This window comes from Mobula birostris, chromosome 29 (assembly GCF_030028105.1).
Source record: "Mobula birostris isolate sMobBir1 chromosome 29, sMobBir1.hap1, whole genome shotgun sequence".
In the NCBI taxonomy this organism is placed as follows: domain Eukaryota; kingdom Metazoa; phylum Chordata; class Chondrichthyes; order Myliobatiformes; family Myliobatidae; genus Mobula; species Mobula birostris.
In genome coordinates, this window is record NC_092398.1 from 5058793 (window position 1) to 5078481 (window position 19689).

Genomic DNA, 19689 nt, shown 5'->3' on the forward strand with positions numbered 1-19689 from the left:
ACCTATAAACTGAGTAACCCATGAGTCTTTGGAGTGTGGAGGGAACCTACGCAGTCATGGGAAAAATGTACAAACTCCTTACAGACAACGGTAGAATTGAACTGGGGTTGCTGCAGCTGTTGTGGTGTCATAGTTGGTGTGATGCTTTACGGCGCCAGCAATTGGGGTTCAGTTTTCACTGCTGGCTGTGAGGGGTTTGTATGTTCTCCCAGTGACCGTGTAGGTTTCCTCCTGGTGCTCTGGTTTCCTCCCACCTTCCAATGGCATATGGGTGGTTAGCGAGTTATTGACATGTTAACGGCGCTGGAATTATGCGATACTTGCGGGCTGCCCACAGCACACCCTCGGGCTGTGTTGGTTGTTGATGCAAATGAAGCATTTCGCAATGTGGTTTGATGTAAATGTGGCAAATAAAGCTGACTTTTTCTTTTGCTTGATATTTATTTTGCCCTTCTGGAATCTTTGGTTTGAATTCAGAATCGGATTTAATATCACTAGCATAGGCCATGAAATTCGTCGATTTTGTGGCAGTGGTACAATACAGTTCACAATAGAAAAAGAACATGAATATGGTTAGTACATTGTGTGTATGTATGTACGGTGCCTATAAAAAGAATCTACCCCCTTGGAAGTTTTCATGCTTTATTGTCTTACAACATTGAATCATAGCGGATTTAATTTGGCTTTTTTGACACTGATCAACAGAAGAAGACTCTTCTGTGTCAAAGTGAAAACAGATATCTACAAAATTATCTAAATTAAATACAAATATAATACACAAAATAATTGATGGCATAATTACTCTTCCCCCTTCAGGTCAGTATTTAGTATATGCACCTTTGGCAGCAATTACAGCCTTGAGTCTGTGTGGATAGGTCTCTATCAGCTTTGCACATCTGAACACTGCAATTTTTCCCCATTCTTCTTTACAAAACTGCTCAAGCTGAGTCAGATTGCATGGGAGTCATGAGTGAACAACCCTTTTCAAGTCCAGCCACAAATTCTCAATTGGATTGAGGCCTGGACTCTGACTTGACCACTCCAGGACATTAACTTTGTTGTTTTTAAGCCATTCCTGTGTCGCTTTGGCTTTATGCTTGGGGCCATTGTCTTGCTGAAAAACAAATCTTCTCTCAAGTCGCAGTTCTCTTGCAGACTGCATCAGGTTTTCCTCCAGGATTTCCCTGTATTTTGCTGCATTCATTTTACCCTCTACCTTCACAAGCCTTCCAGGGTCTGCCGCAGTGAAACATCCCCACAGCATGATGCAGCCACCGCCATGCTTCACGGTAGGGATGGTGTGTTTTTGACGTTACGTGGTGTTCGGCTTATGCCAAGCACACTGTTTAGTCTGATAGCCAAAAAGCTCAATTTTTGTTTCATCAGACCATAGAACCTTGGTGGCTGCCCTCTCCAGTCCCCTCCTTGCACGGTCACTCAGTTTTTGAGGACGGCCTGCTCCAGGCAGATTTACAGCTGTGCCACTTTCGTTCCATTTCCTGATGATTGACTTGTCTGTACTCCAAGGGATATTCAGTGACTTGGAAATCTTTTTGTCTCCATCTTCTGACTTGTGCTTTTCAATAACCTTTTGCTTGGAGAGTTCTTTTGTCATCATGGTGTAGTTTTTGTCAGGATACTGACTCGCCAGCAATTGGACCTTCCAGGTACAGGTGTATCTTTACCACACTCATTTGAAACCCCTTAACTGCACATGGGTGATCTACTTTTAACTAATTATGTGACTTCTAAAACCAATTGGCTGCACCAGTGATGATTTGGTGTGTCATATTAAAGGGGGTGAGTACTTATGCAATTAATTATTTTATGTTTTATATTTGTAATTAATTTAGATCACTTTGTAGAGATCTGTTTTTACTTTTACAAGAAAGAGTCTTTTTCTGTTGTTCGATGTCAAAAAGAGCCAAATTAAATCCATTGTGACTAAAACAGTAAAACATGAAACTTCCAAGGGGGTGAATATTTTTTATAGGCACTGTATGTATGTATATATATGTATGTGTGTGTGTATATATACACACACACATTAAATGGTTAAGTTAAATAACTAGTGCAAAAATGGAAATAAATAAAGTAGTGAGGTAGTGTTCATGGGTTCAATGTCCATTCACAAATCAGATGGCAGAGGGGAAGAAGCTGTTCCTGAATCGTTGAGTGTGTGTCTTCAGGCTCCTGTACCTTCTCCCTAATGGTAGCAATGAGAAGAGGGGGTGTCCTGGGTGATGGGGGTCTTTAATGATGGACACCACCTTTTTGAGGCATCGCTCCTTGAAGGTATCCTGGATACTGTGGAAGCTAGAGCCCGTGATGGAGCTGACTAAGTTTACAACACTCTGCAGCTTGCTTAGATCCTGTGCGGTAGCACCCCCTCCATACCAAATGGCGATACAGCCAGCTAGAATGCTCTCCACAGTATATCTGCAGAAATTTGCGAGTGTCTTTGGTGACATACCCAAAGCTCCTCAAACTCCTTATGAAATATAGCCGCTGACGTGCCTTCTTTGTAACTGCATCGAAGCATTAGGTCCAGGTTAGATCCTCAGAGATGTTGACACCCAGGAAATTGAAATTGCTTGTTCTTTCTACTTCTAATCCTCTGAGGACTGGTGTGTGTTCCCTCATCTTGCCTTTCTGAAGTCCACAACTGGTGCATAGTTTAAAGGCTATGTGTCAGAAATTCCCACCTGACATTTTGCTAAGGATCAGTAATGTGCACCACACCAAGTAGCTCCAGATACTTCCTAAATATTTTGTATGTCAACCAGATTATTCCTTAACACCTCAGAAATGTGCATGTTTAAAAGCCCTATTGACGTTATTGATTATTGAGTAATCATAATGTCTTACTGTTTGCAGGAAGCCAGACCAGGTTGGTTTGAGTGCGGTGGCAGTACACTTCCCAACGATGAGAAAGCCAGGGCCTCAAAAAGGTGAGTGTGGGTAACTTGTTGCAGAAGATATTCAACAAACTACCTGTAATTGTTGCCGGTTATTTTGTAAGACTACGAGATGCAGTTTCTACTGGGAGATGGTTGAATGTGACCATAAGATATAGGAGCAGAATTAGGCCATTTGGCCCTTCTGGTCTTCTCAACCTTTAGATTCCTAACTTTGTCTGGGTTCTTACCACCTGGAACCTACCAGTCTTTTTCCCACCCTCCCACCACCTTCTTTATAGGGCCTCTGCCCCTTCCCTCTTCAGTCCTGACGAACGGTTCCGGCCCGAAACGTTGACTGATTGTTTCCACGGATGCTGTCCGACCTGCTGAGTTCCTCCAGCGTGTTGTGAGTGTTGTCTTACCAACATCTGCCCTCACAACCAGAACGGCACTCTGGTTTCCATCCCCCTGCAGCTCTAGTTTAAACCCCACCATGTAGCATTAACAAATCTTCTCGCTAGGATATTAGTCCCCCTCCATTTCAGGTGCAAACTGCCTCTTCTGTACAGGTCTCACCTTCCCTAGAAGAGAGACCAGTGATCCAAAAATCTTATGTCCTCCCTCCTGCACCAACTCCTTAGCCATGTGTTAAATTGTATTATCTTCCTAGTTCTGGGCTCGTTAACACGTGGCATGGGTAGCATTCCTGAGATTACAACCCTAGAGGTCCTGCCCTTTAATTTAGCACCTAACTCCCTGAACTCCTTCTGCAGAACCTCGTCACTCGTCCTTCCTAAGTCACTGGTACCAACATGAACCATGACTTCTGGCTGTTCACCCTCCCATTTAAGAATGCCGAGGACTCAGTCTGAGATATCCCGGACCCTGGCAACATACCATCCGGGAATTCCGTTCTCGCCCACAGAACCTCCTGTCTGTTCCCCTAACTAATGAAAACCCTATCACCACAGTATGCCTCTTCTTCCCCCTTTGTGTCTGAGTCACCGAGGCGGCCTCAGTGTGCCAGAGGCCCAACTACTTTCCTCTGTTAGGTCATTAACCCCCTCCCCACCCCGATGGTATCAAAAGTGATATACTTGTTGAGGGCAATGGCCACAGGGGTACTATAACTAATCCTGATTAGTTAAGTGTTCACCACCAACCTAATTGGTGAAGCATTAGGAGACATCGGTCATTGGTCCAGATGGGAAGGCAATCTCACCCTTCTGTAGATCGAGTTCTTGGTGGTGCTTACAGATTTAAAGCAGATTTGGAACGTTGCACAGAGCACTTACTGCCCCGTTACACTGGTGTTTAGGGCAGTAGTGAACTTCCTCTATTTCTGTCTGTCCTTGGCCGTCTTCCCTATCGTGCCCCAGGTGTGGTTCCAGGTCTTCAGTCATCCACAGATATCGAAGAATTCTTCATTGCTCTTTCCATAACAGTCAAGGTTGTTGGCCCTGTGTTGAACCCCTGAACCTGGAGGACTAGTGGACCACTCTTTAGTCTGGCCTCTATCCTTTGACCTGTTTGGCATGGGTGACCCTACCGAGAGCCAAAGCATAAAGCCCTGACTCCATCTTATGTAGCTGTCTGGGTCATTGAGGCATGCAAGCCTCCAAACCCTATGACAATGCTGTGGTCCTCTTGGCAGATGAAGAATGTTGCTGTTAGCAATCAGACCAGTGGAAAGTAGACGTAACGTATGGTCAAGAAAAATCCAGGGTTACCAACCGATACTGTAACATGAGAGTACTTGCTGCTCCCTCAGAGATGAGATGGGAGGCATGATGGAGATGTGTCTCTACTGAAGGAGGTGTAAGGTGCTCCTTCCCTCCTCTAGCCTGCAGGTCACCCTTGGGCAAGGTGTAGCACTGGCTTAGCCCCCTGATCAGCGTCCTGTGAAGCCATGGGAGCAGACTTGATTTGGCCCGTACTCGACCTTTCCGATTCGATCAAACCTTGGGTCTTTCCTCGCTCTCGGGCTCAGGAGTCGCCTTGCCTCGCTTCAGTTCTGTCGCATCAAATCGCTTCCAAGTCCAGACCAGCAAGTCCACTGGCTCATCCCCCGCTCTCGTGCCCAGACCCCACCCCCTTGTTTCGGCCCGTACGTGCCACGCCACAACCATACTGCACCTTCAAGGCTTCAGTTCACACCGTGGTAACACCAGGTCGTACAGGCGGTTCAAAAGCTCAACTCTGCAGGGAAAGTTACAGAATATTGGTTTCAGTGATCATTTACCAGTGAACGATCCGTTTGTTCCATTTGGCATCAGTGAGCTTCACCTGTGCCATCTTAAATTGGCTGGTCATGGTCAAGATCGCCCACATCATATGACATGGCATAAAAATGCATAAATTAAAATTCAAAAGTTGAATTTAATGCCACGTGCACAAATGTCTGTGCATTTGCGTCTCCATCCCAGACAGTGATGTAGCCAGTCAGAATGCTGGGTTGTCAACATTACAGAGTTTACACGGACTGGCCTTGTATCTCAGTGTAAATTGTCGCACTGGGCTTAGAGTCTCTTTCGGTGACCTTGGATTGGTGATGGAATTCTTCCTTGTCAGTCGTATGCCCTCGCATTTGTCAAGTTTACGGCTTTGTCTGTGGAGCTGCTGCTTTTTGGATGGGATGTTGGATCGAGGTCACACAACTGATCACAAAATAATTGGCGGCACATGCTTAGAGAACAGAAGTGAGTTCTCTGCCAATATTTCTTCATGATAACTGCGAGAGCAAAATAACAGTTGGGAAAATAGCATTCCTGTTTGGGAGGTTGACAACAATTAAATTCCACAGTGTTCTTACACAAAGAAGTTTTGAAAAATGTTTCTGGAAGTGGTGACCAAGCTCTTGATCATTGTTTATTTAACTATTTTTTTTTATATATATATATATATGTAATACACACACACAAATATACATATATATATATATATATATATATATATATATGTGTGTGTGTATATGTGTGTGTGTGTGTGTGTGTATATGTGTGTGTGTGTGTGTGTGTATATGTGTGTGTGTGTGTGTGTGTGTATATGTGTGTGTGTGTGTGTGTGTGTGTATATGTGTGTGTGTGTGTATATGTGTGTGTGTGTGTGTGTGTATATATATATGTGTGTGTGTGTGTGTGTGTATATATATATACACACACACACACACACACACACACACACACACACACATATATACATACGTACACACACACACTTACTGTAATTTAGAAGCTGTTCCTGAATCATTGACTTCAGGCCCCTGTACCTCCTTTCTGGTAGTAACAATGAGAACAAGGCTGTAATTTAGCTTTTCTCTATCATGTATTGCAATGTAATCATGCCGTGACAACAAATTTCACGACGTGTGCCAGTGATATTAAACCTGATACTGATTTGGGTGGTGGCAAACCATAAACACGGAATTCTGCAGATGCTGGGAGCCCAGAGCAACGCACACAAAATACTGGAGGAACTCAGCAGGTCAGGCCCTCTACTGTCGCGATCAGGCCACTCCTCATAAAGGGCTGGAGAAGAGGAATCTGATAGGAGAGGGCAGAAGACCATGTTGGAGGAGCAACACCTTATATTCCATCTGGGTAGCCTCCAACCTGATGGCGTGAACATCAATTTATCAATTATCAATTTATCCGGCCATAATCCACCGAGATACAACACTGGGCGTCACGGGAGGTTGTTCCTGCCTGTGGCCATCGAACTTTGCAGCTCCTCCCGTAGAGGGTCAGACACCCTGAGCCAATAGTCTGGTCCTGGGCTTATTTCCATCTGGCATAGTTTGCATATTGTTGTTTGATGGTTTGTGGTTTTTGTATTGCTATATTTATGCTCTATTCTTGGTTGGTGCGGCTGTGATGAAACCCAATTTCCCTTGGGATCAATAAAGTATATCTATCTATCAAAACTTCTGGTAATGCCCCCCCACCCTCACCATTCCCTATCTCCATTTCCCTCTTTCACCTTATCTCCTTGCCTGGAAACATCCTTGCATATTTTCTCTGCACTTTTTCAATCTTACTGATATTTTTCCTGTAGGTAGGTGATCAGAACTGCATTCAGTCTCCAAATTTAGTCTCACCAACATCGTATACAGCTCAACATAACATCCCATTTCCTGTGCTGAATATTCTGCTCAATGAAGTCCAATGTGCCAAAGGCTTTCTCTGCGACACTATCTACCTGTGATGCCACTTTTAAAGAATAATGGACCTGTATTCCCAGATCCCTTTGTTCTACCACACTCCTCGGGGACCTGCACCTCACTGTGTATGTCTTACCCTAGTTTGTCCTGGCCTCTTCATCCCAGCAGTCTGATAAGGTAGATATCTGCCCTCTTTTTTCAAGAACCCTTCATTGAAATGTTCTATGCAGTCGTGTTCTGCAATGGTTGGTGTCTTAGCACAGTCTGAAATTTGAGCGTAGCTGCCAACAGGCATATTAACACAATGCCATAAATTCTGTAGCCCCCCCGGCCACCCTCAGGGTCGCTTGGCTCGCTGTCATCTAGGGAAACAGCTCTCGGCCCTGCCAAACTGGGTAATTAGTTTGTGTGGATGCTGTGTGATGTACCCCACCCCGCCCAAATAACAGACAATACACCAGATACCATTAAATGATTTATAGTTTATAGATATTACTGGAACTATATAATTAATAGAGAATAAAATATAAAAGGAAATTAAAAGGCACCACACTTATCAAAGTTCAATCTCTTCGTGCACAAACAGTTGGAGCTCAGGACCCTTCTTCTTCACCCTGCGACCCCTCGGACCACCTCGACCGGCTGCCTGGGACCAACAACGGTGGTCGACCAGACGCTCCACACGAGTCCGTCTCCGTCTCCGTCTCCTCTCCTCGCCGAACGCCCTGCTCGGGGTCTGACCCCGTTAGCGGACTCACAGTACCTGGTCCATCCTCTGTCTCACTCTCCCTCCTCCCCCAAAACCCCGCGCATACAATATCTTCAAATACACCAAAAACATAACAACTATCCCAATTGGTTCATTCATCCTCATATCAATAGGTAATACAAAACAAGCTGCTAGCGGGAAGGACTTTCTCAGCGTTTAACATAACAAAGAAGCATTCCTAATTATAACATAACAAAGAAGCCATTTTAATTAGCCTCCGCAGTTACATAAAAGGTGAAACCCCCTTACAACTCTTGGGGACATTCTCCTGAACTTAAGGTACAGAGGCAATCTTTTTTTTAAGAAGTACATTGTGGACAAATGCGTATATATATACACACACACACACACTCTGCATTAGATCTGTAGAGTAAAAGGACGTGAATCAGAAAAAGACAAAACTATTTTTCCATCTATCTTTATTTTGACTAAAGTTGTTAAGAACTTGAGGAAAATCTCTGGGAAGGTATATTTGTATCCTTACTGAACAGATCTCGTCTTGTGCCTTTGTCCTCCCCTACAGCGCTTGACATTCATGAGTTACATCAGGGGATGGAGAGCCAACAGTTTTGAAGAGCTTATTAGAACTTCTCAGATTAAAGACAGATGGAAGATGATGATCACGGACGTCATAAAACATTGCACATAATGATTGAACCCATTCCTTCCCAGTCCCCCCCACTCCTGCAATACCAATACCAATGGACTCTTAGTGAACGCATAATTCGTTAGTGAACGTATTGAGAAAGGTTCCTGCACTTTCATATGCACTCCCATATACATTTCTTCACGAATTGCATATGCGTTTGTCCAAGTCAATGTCATTGTTAATGTCCAAGCCAATGCAATTTCCAGTGTCCAGGCCGACGCCATTGTCAGTGTCCAAGCCAACAGATTTTCTCTTGTTTTGTTTAGTTGCAGATTGGAAAGATGGGAGAAGGCAGAAACAAGGCCGGAGTGGCCGCCCATCCAATACACCATCTCCGTATCAAGGTGAGTAGGTGAGGTCCTAGCTCCCGTGTGTACGAAGCCAACGAACGCCTGCAGCCTGTCATTGTGTTTTGGATGATGTCCCTGAGGGGGGAGGTTCGCAGACGAGAAAAAGAGAGAATTCTGTACCTTACAAATTTTAATTTATGCACTTCAGTCTGTTATTTATGTGTGATTCATCTGTCGATTTTATCCTTACTTTCATAAGTTGTTGTGTGTTATGTGTATCATCGTGCTTTACACCCTGGTTTGCAGAAATGTCCCGTTTGACGGTACACATGTTTATAGTTAAATGACTATAAACTTGACTTGACTCCTCCAGGAGCAATGATTGGATGGTAAAGGCACTATAGCAACAAAGAAGTAGATCTAAAAACAAAATAATGGCCACCAGACTGCGACCCTAGACGGAGATGTTATTCTTGCCTGACTCGCTCTCGGTTCCCATGAGTCGAATCCTTTATTCACAATTAGCAAACGTCCAATTTTTTAGTGCTATTAAATGATATTGAGTGGTCAGAAAAGATGTGACCTCCACAGTTCCGAGCCCCAAACTGCCTCAAAATAAGCAAGGGTGCGGAACTTATTCCCTCTGTGTTTACCACGCCCTCCCCCCACTCGAGTGACTGCTACCATAATACACATAATAAGCAAACAGCACAGAATACAGATGTACCTTAGCGAGCATTCTAACTGGCTGCATCACCATCTGCTGTAGGGGTTAGGTGGCTACTGCACAGGATCAAAGTAAGCTGCAGATAGTTGCACACTTAGTAGGATCATGAGCATGTGCCTCTGTAGTATCCAGGACATCTTCAAGGAATGATGCCTCAAAAAGGTACACACTCAATGATTCAGGAACAGCTTCTTCCCCTCTGCTATCTGATTTCTGACTGAACATTGAACCCATGAACACTACCTCACTACTTTTTTATTCCTATTCTACATGACTTATTTAATTTAACTATTTTAAATATAACTGTGAATAGATATAAATAGGTATAACGGTAAGTATATTATGTGCGTATATATATATATATATATATATATAGCCCCCCGCTCCCCCGGCCGACCTCAGGGTCGCTCAGCTCGCTGTCATTTAGGGAACCAGCCCTCAGCCCCGCCAAACTGGGTAATTAGTTTGTGTGGATGCTGTGTGAGGTATCCCACCCCGCCCAAATAACAGACAATACACCAGATACCACTAAATGATTTACAGTTTATAGATATTACTGGAACTATATAATTAATAGAGAATAAAATATAAAAGGAAAATCAAAAGCACCACACTTATCAAAGTTCAATCTCTTCGTGCACGAACAGTTGGAGCTCAGGACCCTTCTTCACCCTGCAACCCCTCGGACCACCTCGACTGGCCGCCTGGGACCAACAACGGTGGTCGACCAGACGCTCCACACGAGTCCATCTCCATCTCCTCACCGAATGCCCTCCTCGGGGTCCGACCCCGATCACAGCACCTGGTTCATCCTCTGTCTCTCTCTCCCACCTTCTGCCCCCAAAACCCCACGCATACAAACCTTCCAGATACACCAAAATCATAACAACTATCCCAATTGGTTCGTAACATCTTCATATCACCGCCTAACCCAAAACAAGCTGCTAGCACAAAACTTTCTCAGCGTTTAACATAACAAAGAAGCATTCCCAAGTATAGCATAACAAAGAAGCCATTTTAATTAACCTACGCAGTAACATAAAGACGAAACCCCCTTACACACACACACACACACACACACACACACACACACACACACACACACACACATATATATTCGCCAAAAATCAACAGGCTCCTTTTAACCCGAGAGCCGATCCGCCATCATGGAAATCGGGACGCGACAGCCCGACGCATGCGCACGGCCAGCCTCAGCAGCGACACCTACCGGAGCAAAAGGGCAGGGCAGCTCTATTTCGAGGGGTCAGCATGTGCAGGATTGGGACAGATCTAACTGTCACCCATCAATGAGAGATAATTAAATCTCATTGTAATGACGTACTTTGAGACACCCATAAAACCCTTTGCTGCAGTCAAAGGACAGCGGTGTCTATGTCACGTCCATTTAGGAAAGCGCCAACCACATCATCAAGAATAATCAGTAACCTTTGGTGTTACTGCTTCGTATCGTCTATCCAGCATTAAGGTAAAAAAAAATGGTCAGCCTAATTATGCCGCATGGAAGGGGAAGGGAGGACATTATGGTCAACAGATGATGCCAAACGTCATCGGGAAGCAGCGAGAGGGAGCGAACAAGAATCGGATGAGGCCAGGGCTGCACAACTCCAGGATCAAAGAGTCAGGACAAAAAAAAGATGAGAGAAGAACAGACAGAGGAGGAGGAGCATGCACGTCTCCAGGATCAGAGACAAACAACAAACAGCAGAAGAGACGGCGGATGAAAGGGCTGCACGTCTCCAGAATGACAACAAGAGGCACAAGGGTGGCAGATTAATAAGAAATGATGCCATCAAAAGTGTCCTTCGTTAAATGAGGAGCGGCTATATTTGCTTCGCTACGTGTCGTTCTTCTTTAATAAACTGTTCCAAAGCAAAGCGATACCAATAGCATTTAGGAAAATTTAATGTTCATTCTGGTCACATCAGACTGCACTACCCTTCTCTCAAAGGGTGCCCCAACGGGTCACCCCGTTGTCTAGTTAACCTAATTCTGATTCTGACATAACTCTTATGGGCATGCCTGCCCTTACTAATCAAAACCCTTAGTTCGAGAGTTAGGGAGTCGTATGCAGTTTTATAAAAGGAGTAGAATGCATCTGGTGTATCTCATATGTAGCCTTGACTGCACTAAGCCATCAAATTAATGTTCCTTTACTCGAAGTTAATCCAATGAATAAATTTAATCAACAGTTTATTTCTATTTGTGTCATGCATGGCCAACAAGAAATCATCGAAACAGACTGCACAAAAGGCCCTTTCGATGCACTTTTTCAATTATCTCGCCATTGTCGCTGCCTCTCTGTGCAGAGCTACAATATGAGTGTTGAAAGTGGTTGCCATCGTTGCTGTGTTATCACCGTGGTGAACGTTTCTTGGTGTTAATGTTGAGCTGTTATTAGTGGAGCTGTAGATGGAGACGATTTTTGCTCTTATTTCTGCCGCCATTTATTTTCATTCTTCCTTTTTTCTTTGTATCTCACTCTCTGTCTCACCATCTCTCTGTCTCTCTCTGTGTGAATCTCTCTGTCTGTCTGTCTCTCTCTTTTCAGTCAATTCCTGCCCTCCCTTAACCATCCCCCCCACCCACCCCTCTCCTGGTCTTAGACATGGGAGCAGGGTTAGGTCATTCAGCCCCATGAAATTTGCTCCACTGTTCCATCATGGCTCATTTATTTTTCCTCTCAACCCCATTCTCCTGCCTTCTCCTCGTAACCTTTGGTGCCCTGACTAATCAAGAAACTATCAATTTCCACTTTAAGTGTAACTTGGGCTCCACTGCCATATGTGGCAACAAACCTACATTCTTCCCTATATGCTGAAACTTTAACAGTTCTCTCCCTTTCTCCCCCTCTCTCCCCACTGCCCACCCCCTCTCTCCCCACCCCAACCACCCTCCCCACCCACACGCCCTCTCTACCCTCCCCCATCCCCCTCTCACCTCCCCCATCCCCCTCTCCCCATCCCCCTTTCTCCCCTCCCCCATCCTCCTCTCACCTCCCCATCCCCCCTCACACCTCCCACCATCCCCCCTCACACCTCCCCCATCCCCCTCACACCTCCCCATCCCCCTCACACCCCCATCCCCCTCACACCCCCCATCCCCCCTCACACCTCCCCCCACCCCCCTCACACCACTCCCCATCCCCCTCACATCACTCCCCATCCCCCTCACATCTCCCCATTCACCTCTCTCACCTCCCCATTCATCTCTCTCACCTCCCCATTCATCTCTCTCACCTCCCCATCCCCTCTCACCTCCCATCCCCCTCTCACCTCCCATCCCCCTCTCTCACCTCCCCATCCCCCTCTCTCACCTCCCCATCCCCCTCTCTCACCTCCCCTCATCCCCCTCTCTCACCTCCCCTCATCCTCCTCTCTCACCTCCCCTCATCCCCCTCTCTCACCTCCCCTCATCCCCCTCTCTCACCTCCCCTCATCCCCCTCTCTCCTCCCCTCATCCCCCTCTCTCCTCCCCTCATCCCCCTCTCTCACCTCCCCCCATCCCCCTCTCACACCTCCCCCATCCCCCCTCACACCTGCCCCATCCCCCTCTCACCTCCCCTCATCCCCCTCTCTCACCACCCACCTCCCCCTCTCTCCCCACCCCAACCACCCTCCCCACCCACACGCACTCTCTCACCTCCCCATCCCCTCTCACCTCCCCCATCCCCTCTCACCTCCCCATCCCCTCTCACCTCCCCATCCCCTCTCACCTCCCTTCATCCCCTCTCTCACCACCCACCTCCCCCTCTCTCCCCACCCCAACCACCCTCCCCACCCACACGCACTCTCTCACCTCCCCCATCCCCTCTCACCTACCCATCCCCCTCTCTCCCCTCCCCATTCCTCCTCTCCCCTCCCCCATCCCCCTCACACCTCCCCCATCCCCCTCACACCTCCCCCATCCCCCTCTCACCTCCCCCATCGCTCCTCTTACCTCCCCCATCCCCCTCACACCACTCCCCATCCCCCTCTCTCACCTCCCCGTTCATCTCTCTCACCTCCCATCCCCCTCTCTCACCTCCCATCCCCCTCTCTCACCTCCCCATCCCCTCTCATCTCCCCTCATCCCCCTCTCACGCCTCCCCCATCCCCCCTCTCACGCCTCCCCCATCCCCCTCTCACGCCTCCCCCATCCCCCCTCTCACGCCTCCCCATCCCCCCTCTCACGCCTCCCCCATCCCCCCTCTCACGCCTCCCCATCCCCCCTCTCACGCCTCCCCATCCCCCCCTCACGCCTCCCCATCCCCCCCTCACGCCTCCCCATCTTCTCTCACGCCTCCCCATCTTCTCTCACGCCTCCCCATCCCCTCTCACACCTCCCATCCCCTCTCACACCTCCCTATCCCCCACTCACACCTCCCCCCATCCCCCTCACACCTCCCCCCATCCCCCACGCCTCCCCCCATCCCCCCACGCCTCCCTCCATCCCCCCACGCCTCCCCCATCCCCCCACGCCTCCCCATCCCCCCCACGCCTCCCCATCCCCCCACGCCTCCCCATCCCCCCACGCCTCCCCATCCCCCCACGCCTCCCCATCCCCCCCACGCCTCCCCATCCCCCCACGCCTCCCCATCCCCCCCTCACACCTCTCCCATCCCCCCTCACACCTCTCCCATCCCCCCTCACACCTCTCCCATCCCCCCCTCACACCTCTCCCATCCCCCCCTCACACCTCCCCCATACCCCCTCACACCTCCCCCATCCCCCCTCACACCTCCCCCATCCCCCCTCACACCTCCCCCATCCCCCTCACACCACCCACCATCCCCCTCACACCTCCCCCATCCCCCTCACACCTCCCCCATCCCCCCTCACACCTCCCCCATCCCCCTCACCTCCCCCATCCCCCCTCACACCTCCCCCACCCCCCTCACACCACTCCCCATCCCCCTCACATCTCTCCCCATTCACCTCTCTCACCTCCCCATCCCCCTCTCACCTCCCCATCCCCCTCTCTCACCTCCCCTCATCCCCCTCTCTCACCTCCCCTCATCCCCCTCTCTCACCTCCCCTCATCCCCCTCTCTCACCTCCCCTCATCCCCCTCTCTCACCTCCCCTCATCCCCCTCTCTCCTCCCCTCATCCCCCTCTCTCCTCCCCTCATCCCCTCTCACCTTCCCTCATCCCCCTCTCTCACCTCCCCCCATCCCCCTCTCACACCTCCCCCATCCCCCCTCACACCTGCCCCATCCCCCTCTCACCTCCCCTCATCCCCCTCTCTCACACCCACCTCCCCCTCTCTCCCACCCCAACCACCCTCCCACCCACACGCACTCTCTCACCTCCCCATCCCTCTCACCTCCCCCATCCCTCTCACCTCCCCATCCCCTCTCACCTCCCCCATCCCCTCTCACCTCCCCATCCCCCTCTCTCCCCTCCCCCATTCCTCCTCTCCCCTCCCCCATCCCCCTCTCACCTCCCCATCCCCCTCTCTCACCTCCCATCCCCCTCTCTCACCTCCCCATCCCCCTCTCTCACCTCCCCATCCCCCTCTCATCTCCCCTCATCCCCCTCTCTCACCTCCCCACATCCCCCTCTCACACCTCCCCATCCCCCTCTCACGCCTCCCCATCCCCCCTCTCACGCCTCCCCATCCCCTCTCACGCCTCCCCATCTTCTCTCACGCCTCCCTAACCCCCATTCACACCTCCCCCCATCCCCCCACGCCTCCCCCCATCCCCCCACGCCTCCCCCCATCCCCCCACGCCTCCCCCCATCCCCCCACGCCTCCCCATCCCCCCACGCCTCCCCATCCCCCCCTCACACCTCTCCATCCCCCCCTCACACCTCTCCATCCCCCCCTCACACCTCTCCCATCCCCCCTCACACCTCTCCATCCCCCCCACACACCTCTCCCATCCCCCCTCACACCTCTCCCATCCCCCCTCACACCTCTCCCATCCCCCCCCTCACACCTCTCCCATCCCCCCCTCACACCTCTCCCATCCCCCCTCACACCTCTCCCATCCCCCTCACACCTCTCCCATCCCCCTCACACTCTCCCATCCGCCCTCACACCTCCCACCATCCCCCCTCACACCTCCCACCATCCCCCCTCACACCTCCCCCATCCCCCCTCACACCTCCCCATCCCCCTCACATCACTCCCATCCCCCTCACATCTCCGATTCATCTCTCTCACCTCCCCATTCATCTCTCTCACCTCCCCGTCCCCCCTCTCACCTCCCCATCCCCCTCTCACCTCCCATCCCCCTCTCACCTCCCCATCCCCCTCTCACCTCCCCATCCCCTCTCTCACCTCCCCATCCCCCTCTCTCACCCCTCATCCTCCTCTCTCACCTCCCCTCATCCCCTCTCTCACCTCCCCTCATCCCCTCTCACCTCCCCTCATCCCCTCTCTCTCCTCCCCTCATCCCCCTCTCTCCTCCCCTCATCCCCCTCTCTCACCTCCCCCCATCCCCCCTCACACCTGCCCCATCCCCCTCTCACCTCCCTTCATCCCCCTCTCTCACCACCCCACCTCCCCCTCTCTCCCCACCCCAACCACCCTCCCCACCCACACGCACTCTCTCACCTCCCCATCCCCTCTCACCTACCCATCCCCTCTCTCCCCTCCTCCATTCCTCCTCTCCCCTCCCCCATCCCCCTCACACCTCCCCCATCCCCCTCACACCTCCCCCATCCCCCTCTCACCTCCCCCATTGCTCCTCTTACCTCCCCCATCCCCCCTCACACCACTCCCCATCCCCCTCTCTCACCTCCCGTTCATCTCTGCTCACTTCCCATCCCCCTCTCACCTCCCATCCCCTCTCACCTCCCATCCCCCTCTCTCACCTCCCCATCCCCCTCTCTCACCTCTCATCTCCCATCCCCTCTAGCTCCCCATCCCCCTCTCACGCCTCCCCCATCTCCGCTCCCCATCTCCGCCTCCCCATCCCCCCTCTCACGCCTCCCCATCCCCCTCTCACGCCTCCCCAGCCCCCTCTCACGCCTCCCCATCCCCCCTCACGCCTCCCCATCCCCCCTCACGCCTCCCATCCCCCCTCACGCCTCCCCATCCCCTCTCACGCCTCCCCATCCCTCGCCTCTTCTCTCACGCTCCATCCCCCCACGCCTCCCCATCCCCCCACGCCTCCCCATCCCCCCCACGCCTCCCATCCCCCCCACGCCTCCCATCCCCCCCACGCCTCCCCATCCCCCACGCCTCCCCATCCCCCGCTCACACCTCTCCCATCCCCCCCTCACACCTCTCCCATCCCCCCCTCACACCTCTCCCATCCCCCCCTCACACCTCTCCCATCCCCTCTCACACTCCCCATACCCCTCACACCTCCCCATCCCCCCTCACACTCCCCCATCCCCTCACACCTCCCCCATCCCCCCTCACACCTCCCCATCCCCTCACACCTCCCCATCCCCTCACACCTCCCCCATCCCCCTCACACCTCCCCCACCCCCCTGCACACCACTCCCCATCCCCTCACATCTCTCGCCCATTCACCTCTCTCACCTCCCCATCCCCCCTCTCACCTCCCCATCCCCCTCTCTCACCTCCCCATCCCCCTCTCTCACCTCCCCTCATCCCCCTCTCTCACCTCCCCTCATCCCCTCTCTCTCCTCCCCTCATCCCACTCTCTCCTCCCCTCATCCCCCTCTCTCACCTCCCCCCATCCCCCTCTCACACCTCCCCCATCCCCCCTCACCTGCCCCATCCCCCTCTCACATCCCCATCCCCCTCACACCTCCCCCATTGCTCCTCTTACCTCCCCCATCCCCCCTCACACACTCCCCATCCCCCTCTCTCACCTCCCGTTCATCTCTCTCACTTCCCCATCCCCTCTCACCTCCCCATCCCCCTCTCTCACCTCCCCATCCCCCTCTCTCACCTCCCCATCCCCCTCTCTCACCTCCCCATCCCCCTCTCTCACCTCCCCATCCCCTCTCATCTCCCTCATCCCCCTCTCTCACCTCCCACATCCCCTCTCACGCCTCCCCCATCCCCCCTCTCACGCCTCCCCCATCCCCCCTCTCACGCCTCCCATCCCCCCCTCACGCCTCCCCATCCCCTCTCACGCCTCCCCATCCCCTCTCACGCCTCCCTATCCCCCACTCACACCTCCCCCATCCCCTCACACCTCCGCCCATCCCCCCACGCCTCCGCCCATCCCCCCACGCCTCCCCCCATCCCCCCACGCCTCCCCCCATCCCCGCACGCCTCCCCCCATCCCCCACGCCTCCCCCCATCCCCCCACGCCTCCCCATCCCCCCCACGCCTCCCCATCCCCCCTCACACCTCTCCATCCCCCCCTCACACCTCTCCCATCCCCCCCTCACACCTCTCCCATCCCCCCCTCACACCTCTCCCATCCCCCCTCACACCTTCCCATCCCCCCCTCACACCTCTCCCATCCCCCCCACACCTCTCCCATCCCCCCCTCACACCTCTCCCCATTCCCCCCTCACACTTCTCCATTCCCCCCTCACACTTCTCCCATCCCCCCACACCTCTCCCATCCCCCCCCACACCTCTCCCATCCCCCCTCACACCTCTCCCATCCCCCTCACACCTCCCCATCCCCCCTCACACCTCCCCATCCCCCCTCACACCTCCCATCCCCCCTCACACCTCCCCATCCACCTTCACACCTCGCCATACCCCTCACACCTCCTCACCCCCCTCACACCTCCTCATCCCCCTCACACCTCCCCACCCCCCTCACACCTCCCCACCCCCCTCCTACACCTCCCCACCCCCCCTCACACCTCCCACCCCCCCCTCACACCTCCCCATCCCCCCTCACACCTCCCCATCCCCCCTCACACCTCCCCATCCCCTCTCACCTTCCCCATCCCCTCTCACCCCCCATCCCCCTCTCACCTCCCCCATCCCCCTCTCACCTCCCCATCCCCCTCTCTCACCTCCCCATCCCCCTCTCTCACCTCCCCTCATCCCCCTCTCTCACCTCCCCTCATCCCCTCTGTCACCTCCCCTCATCCCCCTCTCTCACCTCCCCTCATCCCCTCTCTCCTCCCCTCATCCCCCTCTCTCACCTCCCCCCATCCCCCTCTCACACCTCCCCCATCCCCCCTCACCCTGCCCCATCCCCCTCTCACATCCCCCATCCCCCTCACACCTCCCCATTGCTCCTCTTACCTCCCCCCATCCCCCCTCACACCACTCCCCATCCCCCTCTCTCACCTCCCCGTTCATCTCTCTCACTTCCCCATCCCCCTCTCACCTCCCCATCCCCCTCTCTCACCTCCCCATCCCCCTCTCTCACCTCCCCATCCCCCTCTCTCACCTCCCCATCCCCTCTCATCTCCCCTCATCCCCCTCTCTCACCTCCCCACATCCCCCTCTCACGCCTCCCCCATCCCCCCTCTCACGCCTCCCCCATCCCCCCTCTCACGCCTCCCATCCCCCCCTCACGCCTCCCCATCCCCTCTCACGCCTCCCCATCCCCTCTCACGCCTCCCTATCCCCCACTCACACCTCCCCCCATCCCCCTCACACCTCCGCCCATCCCCCCACGCCCTCCGCCCATCCCCCACGCTCCGCCCATCCCCCCACGCCTCCCCCCATCCCCCACGCCTCCCCCCATCCCCCCACGCCTCCCCCCATCCCCGCACGCCTCCCCCATCCCCCCACGCCTCCCCCCATCCCCCCCTCACACCTCTCCCATCCCCCCCTCACACCTCTCCCATCCCCCCTCACACCTCTCCCATCCCCCCTCACACCCTCCCATCCCCCCCTCACACACCTCTCCCATCCCCCCCTCACACCTCTCCCATCCCCCCCCACACCTCTCCCATCCCCCCCCACACCTCTCCCATCCCCCCCTCACACCTCTCCCATTCCTCCCTCACACTTCTCCCATTCCCCCCTCACACTTCTCCCATCCCCCCCACACCTCTCCCATCCCCCTCACACCTCCCATCCCCCCTCACACCTCCCCATCCCCCTCACACCTCCCCATCCCCCCTCACACCTCCCCATCCACCTTCACACCTCGCCATACCCCTCACACCTCCTCACCCCCCTCACACCTCCTCATCCCCCTCACACCTCCCCACCCCCCCTCACACCTCCCCACCCCCCTCCTCACACCTCCCCACCCCCCCCCTCACACCTCCCACCCCCCCTCACACCTCCCCCATCCCCCTCACACCTCCCCATCCCCCTCACACCTCCCCATCACCTCCCCCTCTCA

At 53.2% G+C, this 19689-nt stretch overlaps 1 protein-coding gene across 2 annotated transcripts in view; it reads left to right on the forward strand.

Moving 5' to 3' along the window:
* The window catches only part of LOC140189928 (polycomb protein SCMH1-like), a 219880-nt gene that overhangs the window by 20729 nt on the left and 179462 nt on the right, over window positions 1-19689 (forward strand). For both annotated transcript variants that reach the window (XM_072246274.1, XM_072246275.1), the window contains 2 exons: window positions 2878-2951; window positions 8744-8821. In XM_072246274.1, coding sequence (XP_072102375.1) covers window positions 2927-2951; window positions 8744-8821 — 103 coding nt within the window. In that variant the 5' untranslated portion in view covers window positions 2878-2926. Of the gene's footprint in view, window positions 1-2877; window positions 2952-8743; window positions 8822-19689 lie in introns of those variants that run through there.